Genomic DNA, 9,787 nt, shown 5'->3' with positions numbered 1-9,787 from the left:
GCAATTAAGCAGCACTTTGTCAGCACAAAGCACAGCTTCAATCTCTTTCAGTGCTATCCTGTGTTTCCAAAGCTGACAGGAATCGGTCCCAGGGGTCTGAACTCAGAAAATGAGCAGTACACAACTAATAGCCATATTTTAAAACTGTGGTTGAAGTGATTCACCTCATGCAGAGGCTCTACAGCTGAATGAAGACTTTGCTCTAAGCCCCCAGAACAGCCCCAGCTTTAACACCAATCTCTTTTAGTGTCATTCTCCACCTTCCTCACCTACTGAGTCTCATCCACCTTCAGCAGTTATGAGGAAGCAGCAATAAAAGGAAACAACCTCATTAATTAGCATGCTTAATTTCCTAAACGCTGTCAAGCTGGGCTTCCCAAAACCAGCAAGAGTTCTATGAATAAAGAGACTGAAATTACATCAACACATGCCATTTTAAAGCAGAAATATAATATGACCCATTAGAGTTCACACAGATAGCTTCAATTCTGACATTTCCTACCTGTTGAGAACTTTGCATTGCTTCACTGCCAGAGAACTCCACATTTCTGGAATTTTTAGGGCCTCTTAAATAACAGTGTAACACTTAAATTAATGTTTCTGTCTCCATCACCTCACTTGTTACATTTGCAGCTTCAAGCCTCTTAATACTAAACACAACCCAACCAACCACTGCAAGGGCAGATCTTCACCACAAGGTCTGTGAGATAACCAGTACACAGCATACAAAAATGACACAGTTAGGAATGACACTGCAGCAACAAGCAAAGATCTCCTAACACAAATTTCCACCAGGAACTTTTCTATCACCTCAGAACACTGAGCTTCCTTCAGCTGGGCCAATGCCAGCAGATAACATATCACTATTTCCCTTGTTGGACACCAACAGAATAACCAAGCCTTCATTCTAGAGGTTTTACAAACCACAAGAGCCAGTGGTTTGTAAACCTTGCAGACAGTGTTTTGCCACACGAGTTCATCATAAATAAATCTTTGAATTTCTGTTTAAAAAAAAAGCATTTGAAAGCAAAACAAAACTTACCTCATTTCCACCAACAGCTTTGGTCAAAATTACTGCAGAAGACACAGGAGGTGGCATGCAGCCTACTGTCTGCAAGCTGCAAAGAACAAAAAGAAATGTTAATTCCCCACATGGTGCAAACAATATGCAATCTACAACTTGAAAATACCAAATAGCTGAGGAGAAAATCATCTTACAGCTTGCACAACCCCATCAGCTCGTGTCAGTTACAGCCCTGCACCTGCTGGCAGGATTTCTGTGCCACCTCTTACCAACCACCCCAGTGAAGAGTCACATCACCACTTAAAAACTCAAACATTTAACCTGAGACTCCACCTTCCCATCTGTCAGACTGTATCTCCCAGTCACAGAGACATCTAGACACCTATCACAAAGATAACTACATGATGAGTCCTAATGTTATAAAGTTTATAAAGTTTTGAGATACTTGTAGCTATTTGGAAATAGGAAAATAAGAATGTAAATTCCTATTTTTCTTGAAAAAAGCTGCTCAGTGGTACAAACATTTACTGCTAAGAGAAGACTTATAATGTTAAGGATAAGAACAATGTGCACTACTTCAGGCTCCCACTACACTTTGGTTTGTATCAACACCAACTTTAAAAAAAATATATATATAATAAGGAAGCTTTGTATTTCCTAAACATCCAAAGGCTATCAAATGTTTCATTTTTATGCATGTTTTCACTTCTTGGTAAAATCACCTGACTTCCACTAATCAATACATAAAGCAATTCTTTCCTGTATTTCAGAAGTCTAAGACACCCTGTATTATCTGTAATTTTTTTCCCACTGTTTGTGCAGCAAAATTAACACCACATATAGAAAATGCTGTTTCCAAGTCAGGAAAAAAAAAACAGTGAGCTTTCCATTGTTTCAAAGACACTCCACAAAAATTAGTTATTACAAAAATCAAATCAGAGTTCTATCAAATGTGTGTTTAGAAAGAACAACATACCACAGCAGATTACAATTAAATTTGGGGCTAAAATAGGGTTTCTGAAGAAAAACTGCTGACTTTGAAGGAACAGAGGAAGGCATGGAACAGAAACAGCCTGCAAAACCCTTAAAAGCATGGATTCTACATAGGTCAGAGGTTTGAGAGAGTATTTTAGTTCAGAACAATTACTAGCAGTGAATTACTCCACACTTGTAACTGTGTTAGTCCATCCCCAAGAAACAGTGTCAAAAAGCTGCAGCAAAGAGAAGAATGAAATCCAAACAAGAGGGAACACCTTAAAGTGCAGTTGATGTGCTGCAAATACCCAAAAAGCTTAAGGGGAAGAAACAGGTAAATGACAAGGATGATATTCAGTGTGTCAGCTACAGACACTGTGGAAAAGGAAAGAAGCAGCCAAGGTAAGCAGGAGGTAAATCTAATCTCAAAGTGCCCAGCCTTGCCTTGGCAGTAGAAGAGCACTTCCCAGCTTACACTGAAATAAGCTGTGGAAGCAGAGAGTTGTCAGCTTTTAGGAGGATAAACTCATATTGAAAAGAAAAATACAGGGAAAGGAAATGGTGTGGGAAAATTTGGAAATCCAGCCAGTGTGCTGCCCATCCCCTGTGCCAGGTGTGATCCTGTTATCCCTCTCCTGTGTGGCCTCTTGTCAGCCAGCTCCTCAACTTCTCACCTGCACTGATAAGGGGTGGATTAAGTTCAGTTATCCAGAGAGGGATGAACTATGTGCAAGAGCATTCATCTCAGCTGGCAGGGATTTTCCACACTATAAGGGAAAGGTTTAATAATACAATCTCTGTTGAGCCTCTCAAATTTAAAATAATACATTTGGAATTAAAAAAAAAGAAATAAAAATCACTCTCAGGCTATGGTTCACATGAAAATATTAATCCACCAAAAAAAAAGGCCACACTGAATGGAAATATTTTGCATCAGGTGTATTGAAACATCCACCTGGGAACTTTTTTCTTGCTTTGTATCCACTACACCCAACACTATCAAAATACAAACAAATTCAACAGATTGCTACAAGTAAAAACCAACCAACTGCAACATTGTGTTGGTTCAGGGGTGAAGAGCCACAAACAACACCCATGCTGCTGATACATCACACACAGCTGAGCAGTAGGGTCTGAAGTCAGGTATTTTGGATATGGAACTACCAAAGCTCTATCTTCTGCCAGAATTCTGCATCTCATTCCTTACCACCCATGCAGTAAATTCTATATGCCAAGAACAGAAGAGGTGGATCTGTTCAAGCATTAGTGACATGGTTCATCCTCTTTTTTCAAAAGGATGATTCTCTTCTATTTTATATAGTTCGCATTAGTGACATGGTTCATCCTCTTTTGCAAAAGGATGTTGTCAATGCAAAACCTAGCCAGCTAACAAAATATTAACTCCAAGGATGCTTGGGATGTTCTCAGCTTCTCCTCTATTTTATGTAGTTGAAAATAATTGCAAAGCAACAAACCTCCTAATACCATAAGAAAAAAAGACAACAGGCAACTGTAGAAACAGAGGAAAAGCTGGTACCATCCTCATCTGCCTCTCAAGTAAGAGTTACAGCAAAACAGACCACTACAGAGGATGGAGGAAACTACCATTCCTTCTGAAGCAAGCCAGGAAAACCTGTGGGCTTGACTGTGACATTTAGGGATAACCTTGTGTAGAGAGCAGTGGAAAACCACAGTCCCCAGGGCAGCCCCTGTGCCCTTGGCAGCACGTGGCTATTTTTCCAGGCCTTTGTGAGAGCTATCAGCTACCTCCCACTACAAACTGTGCCAAACATGCCTGATGAGGAAGCAGCTTGGTCAAAGCCTGTCTTGTTCCCACACGTTTTCATTAGGGGCCTTCAGTGTTTCTAGGGAATCACAACTACAGCTGTGGAGCCTTTGCTGCCCTTCTGGTGACACAGAGCAGCCAAGGCACAAGGCAGTTCCTCACACCAGCTCCTCATTCTCCCTTCACACACCCTATGGAGCACCTGCTTTCAAATGTGCTGTAAAATGAGGACAGAACTGAGTATCTCCTGCACCTGTCCAGCACTGAAGGTCCAGCTCCCACCAGGTTCCCCTTTGCAGGGGATGCCTTCACAGCCACACAAATGGCTGCTGCTCTCACCACCTCCTGAACAGCAGGATTTATCAAGAAAGCACTTTCAAAAACCAAAACCCACCTTTTTTTTTTTAAAAAAAAAGACTTCTATACTGTTCCATGTAGTTTCACAGGTCTGTATGTTTATACACACACACATACTCCTGCAGGGAACAGATTAATGTCCCTTAAATACTGAGAACCAAAGTGGTGGAAGAGTCATAAGAAGGAAGGAATGAGAAGTGCTGCAAGGAACAAACCCCACAAAATCTTGCATCTTGCACTTCAGAAACTGAGAATCCCATGGATTAGGAGGGAATTTTGGCTCACTGTGGAAAAATGATGTCTCTGTTCTAGCCAAGGGAAAACTTCACAGTGATTTAACTTTAAAGAGTAACCTTTACTATGAGTAGCCAAATGCAAATGGAAATCCTGTAGCAACCTGCTTATTTCTTTGATGCTAGGCAAAAGAGTGCTAACTTTTCAATGATGTTGTCTCAATTTCACCCTCTCAGTATCATTTGAACCACTTCACACTTAGTGCAACACCTGGAGAAGCCTCTTAAGAACAAAACATAATGGTCTTTTAGGTTTAGGCTTTGTAAAAACAAACATGAGCAGCTTTATCATTAAACTTTTAAGACATGGGACTCTCCCCAAGCAATAAGCAACAATGGGGATTCTTTAAGTAGTTTTCTAAAATAATCCATTTCTGCATGCAAGCATTCCAGTATAGCTGCAGGGTGCTAGGCACTGACCTTCAATTCTGAAAAAAAGCTTTTTATTTTGGGTTTTTTTCATAATATCTACCACTAATTTAGCTAGGAGCAGACACTGAACCCTAGTCTGCACACATGCAAAAGATGCTCAATACAGACTGCTTCAAAAACACAGCAGAACACCAGTATGTGGCACACACAGTATTTATACACCAACTTAGGTTTTTCCTCCAGCATTCCTTCTCTTTCCTCCCATTCTCCCTGAGAGCCAGCACAGCACTTCAGCTGTGTTTTGTCCAGGAGAAAGCTAACCTGTTGCAAGCTCCCTCCAAAAGAAACTAACTGATCAGACTTTATAAAAATGAGAACAGGTTCCCAAAAGGGTAACTTGTGCTGTACCATGTTTTCAACAGCAAAATGCTGAAGCACAAACACAACCAGCAAAATCTGTCCACAAGTCTTCAAACACCCCCTGCAAGATAAACAGCCCTTTAAGCAGACAGCTACAAATATATTTCACTCCATTATGCTTAAACATACCCTTTTAAAAGCCATTCATTTATAGGTGTGATTGATAATAGCTGAAGAAAGAGCCATATTGCTGTTGGGAAGAAGACAAGTGTAAAAATCTGGACAAAAAGGTGAAGTTTCACATGCATCAAAGCACTTGTCAGCTCCTGCAAAAGAAAAAGAAGAGAGGGAGTTGCATCATAACAGCTGAGGTAAGATCACATTTGTGCTTTTAAAACTAGGATCATCTTATAATACGAAGAGAGTGCATGTCAGAAAGGCACCTTTAGGGATCATCTGATCTCCTCTTTAATAATGAAGTACAGCCAGATGACATAAAAGCTCTGTCTGCTCCTGGGCATTTTTCCAAAAGCAGTGTCCAGCACTTCAGCTCTCACAAGGGCAGCTTTTCAGCAGGCAGCTCAGCACTTTGTCACTGCTTCAAAACCTCTGTTAACTATGCTGGAGGGCTGTTTGCTGACTGCTGATACCAAGAGGAGGGGACACTTGGATCCGTGGGATTTCAGGTTTCTCTGCTCTAAAGAGAGCTGCAAACTGATTCTCATTTAGACCATGAAAAGGGGATGTTCATGTTATAAACAGACATCATTTGTAGTGTGTTTTAAGGAAAAAATAACAATAAAAAGCCAAGCAAAATGTTTTTATCAGATTTTGATTATTTTATCACAGGAAATTCACAGAATAAAACTTAGGCTGACTAAGAATAGCAAAGAAAGGATGCCAAGAGACCATGAAAAGGGGATGTTCATGTTATAAACAGACATCATTTGTAGTGTGTTTTAAGGAAAAAATAACAATAAAAACCCAAGCAAAATGTTTTTATCATATTTTGATTATTTTATCAACAGGAAATTCACAGACTAAAACTTAGGCTGACAAAGAAAGAATGCCAAGACCTTAACAGCCTAAGAGCAGCTAAGTTATAAGATTCAGAGAAATAAACTGAAAAACAACACTGTGCACTGAGAAAACAAAACAAAATATTCTAATAGTGTAAGAGCACTCCAGAGAGGAGATCAAGTATCCTCACTATGCAATAAACCCTCCAGGTAGCTCTGTGTCTGTTTCTTTTTGGACACCCCAAGGATCTTCTACACAGTTTTTGAGTACAAGGAAAAAGCATTAAAAGAAAAAGATTGAGAAGGAAAATTCCTTTTCCTCTTTTTTTTTCTTTCCAGGTAAACAATGCAGAGGGAATAGAACTGATGGCACTTTTATTCAAAAATCTAATTTGCTAGAATTCTGACACTCAAGTGCATTAAAGAACAACATAAAGTGTATTTCCATGTACAGCAATGCAGCAGCTAATCTTCAAATGCCACTTTATCTCAGCTTCAAAACAGTTGAACCTTTAAGAAACTGAATCAAATGCTGCATTTTCAACCATCCAAATGCATGCTCATGGAATTACACATCTGGGAGTGCCAGCAATTCATCATCATGTCCTTATTACTTTATTCCTCTTAATAAAATTATCTCCAAAATCTGAGTTAGGGGGAAAAAAAAAGACTTCCACAAAAAAAAATACACATCCATTCAGATCCTATTCTTAAAGTTCTACAAAGCATCAACTTGAAACATACCTCTTGATCTAGTTTTATCAAGAAAATACTGTGACAGTGCTTGGTTAGCTGAATAAAATACAGTTTTTTTCAAATAAGGTAAGCTCTTAAGTAGTCTAGTAACACTCTACCTGAAAAAATAGACCCTCTTCATATACAGCATGTCACAGTACCTATAGCATTACAAATAGCTTCACCATAGTATTATTTCATCTTATCTCAAAGAAAAAGCAAAAATAAAATGTCTAGGAGTTGAAACACATCCTCTGAGGGATGAAAAGATATGTGGAGATACCTAGATAACAGTGCACATCTTAAAAAGCAAATAACACAGCTGAGAAAAACCAAAGCAAGGGATTTCTTTCAGTGTAGCCACTAATTCCTCCTCTTCTCCTGCCCAGCCCCAGATTTCCTAGTGGGTCAAATCCATGAAGGACAGTCCCAGTCCAGGCACCATCACACATACAGAAGAGCCCCTTTAATACTTTTACAGTTGGAAGACACCTTAAAAACATGACTCAAGGAAAACTTCAGGATACTTTCACAAGGAAAAATCTAAGATAAAAACTTGGAAAGTCTGGTTAGAGCTTCCAGGGAGCAAGGAAGGGAATTACAACATAGCCAACCTAGAATGCTCTATTAGAGGAACAGGTTTTTGCAGTTCTAAATTACCAGTCTTTAAAATGTCTCTAGTGATTGCCTGTTAGAATAGTTATTGCTTAGACTGTATCAAAACAGAACAAACCCTGAGGCAAACAGGTTCACCCCCTTCAGCCCTCTGCAAGGGCTTTTGTCCCAAATACATCTGTCACTACAGACCACAGAGAAGCAGAAGCCTCAGAGAAGTTCCTGGAAGGTGCCACTCACAATTCTGTTCCTGCACAACAGGTAGAACAGGTTACCTTGTCCTCCCCAGTACTTCACACCTTTCAGAGAGCTTATCCTGCCTCTCCTTGGTCAGTGAAAGTCCCTGTTGCCATCCAGCCACGGTGAGATGGTCACAGCTAGGCTGCTCTGGGAAAATACCCACACAGAGCAAACAGTGTTTTCAGCAGCTTGCCAAATTCCTCATTGCAATGGATAACTCAAGGATGTGATTTAATTCCTGGGGCCCTACAGGCAGTATTTGCTTTACAGGAGCAAGCTATCCAGTCAGTGAAAACTGAAAGCGTGTTCTATTAAGGTGGAATGAAATGTTCTTGTCATTCCTGGACACAGACTATTTCTACACATATAAAGAGGACCTCAGTCACCTCCAGATTTTTTTAAAGCATAACAAGACCATGCACAGAGAGGTTCTCCATGAACATTGCCAATTAGTTTGTAAAATGCTTTCTGAATGCAGGTTAGCAAATGTTTTTGAGGGTGTGCTTTCACAGCAGATAAAACCAGAAGCACAACCTTAAAAGAGGAGCAGCTATTTCTCATTTTGTCAGATTTACCTGGTCTCCATTAACTTATACAACATTTTATCATTTCATAAAGCATGCTAAACACTAATTTCAATCTAAACTAGTATATTATCCAAGGTAGAGCAGCTGAAACAGGTCAAGAATGAATGAAAAGTAGGAACTATTTACTTTGCAATCCAATAAAAAAATATATTCACTGACTAATACCAACTTCAGCTTGTGCCTTAAACAAAACATGCCCCAAAGACCTGGCCTTCATTTAAGGATTGGTTTTAACAAGCATATCTTGTCCTATTACTTTCTAAAACAATGAGAGGAATGGTTTTCTTCCCCCTTATCTCCTGCCCTCCCAGCAGAAATGCAGAAAAAGCTTTCTTTCAGGATGGAACAAAGCTGGATGTAGAGCAGCAGACTGATGCTTCCAAATAATCTGAGATCAGCTACCTGGACATAAACTTCAGCTCCTGTAAAAGCTTCATTTACATCAGTATATTGTTCTTAGAACCACAGCTGATAAAAAAAATGTTATGTAAATTCAAAGCAGAAGATGACAGATTGCTTAACAAGGTGTCAGTCATGTCACCTCACCTGGAAAAAGCTGCATGTTCATTAGCTCTGACAATCTAATCAAGACTTTGATAATGCCACTGATTTCACTCCATTGGTGCTACTCAGGCTTTGTTCTGGGTCCTCTTCTCTGTAGAGGAGAGTGCCTCTCTGCAGATCATTTCCATTAGGATCACTTTCTGTCCCAGGCAAACAGATAACATGCTTCTCCCTGCTTCCCTCTAAGAGCACAAGGCTCTAAACAGCTGCTACAGGACTCACTGAACTTCTTCACTTCACTTCTGTTGTGTCCTGGCAGAACTGGAGGCCAGAACTGCCAGCAGACACAGGAGTTGGCTGCCATCAACTCAACCACCACCCCTGTTTGAGACTTTTATCACTAGAATCATGACACAAGTACAGAAACTTTGTTTTGTTGAATGCACACTGCTCATCCAAATCCCAGTTTGCCCAGAAGATAACTGGCCAATGCCATGATGACTCTTTCAGGCATTAGTATCATCCCCTGTGAGCAGAGCCAACAGCAGGAAAGCAATCAAGAAGCTAGAGAGATGCTGTTTCACCTCAACTCTGGCTGCTCCCTCTCCTCTTGGCTTGTAGCCCTCATTCCCTTCCTCCATGCCCCCTTCACACAGCACTGAGACATCCTCCCCTTCATCTCCTCCTGCTCCTAGATGGTTCCTCTTTGAAAAATGTGTGACAGTTGGAAACAAGCTTTGGTGTCTGTGATGTGTGACAGAACACAGGCTCTTCTAGTCCACCTGTCCACAACCAAGTCCTACAGATCACCCAGACTTGGTACTTGCATCTGCAGAGGAACCTTTCTGTGTTGACCCCAGCTGTTGTCCTGTGCCTGCTCATGTGGTAGCTTAAAGCCACCAGATCTTTGCTTGGGTGAA

General features: G+C 40.4%; 1 protein-coding gene across 1 annotated transcript in view; it reads right to left on the bottom strand.

Moving 5' to 3' along the window:
* Positions 1-1,033: 1,033 nt before the first annotated feature.
* LOC103781370 (sodium/bile acid cotransporter 7-like) overlaps positions 1,034-9,787 on the bottom strand; it is a gene marked incomplete at its 3' end in the record, with an annotated part of 11,559 nt that continues 2,805 nt past the window's right edge. Inside the window, exons 4-5 of the mRNA XM_008949084.1 lie at positions 5,357-5,493; positions 1,034-1,118 (exon numbers count right to left, since the gene is read on the bottom strand). Of these exons, the coding sequence (XP_008947332.1) occupies positions 1,034-1,118; positions 5,357-5,493 (222 nt within the window). The remainder of the gene's footprint in view (positions 1,119-5,356; positions 5,494-9,787) is intronic.

The sequence above is a fragment of the Merops nubicus genome, unplaced genomic scaffold (genome assembly GCF_000691845.1).
Source record: "Merops nubicus isolate BGI_N331 unplaced genomic scaffold, ASM69184v1 scaffold18941, whole genome shotgun sequence".
In the NCBI taxonomy this organism is placed as follows: domain Eukaryota; kingdom Metazoa; phylum Chordata; class Aves; order Coraciiformes; family Meropidae; genus Merops; species Merops nubicus.
The sequence above is the reverse complement of the archived record's forward strand: the minus strand, read 5'-3'. Positions and strand labels throughout refer to the sequence as shown.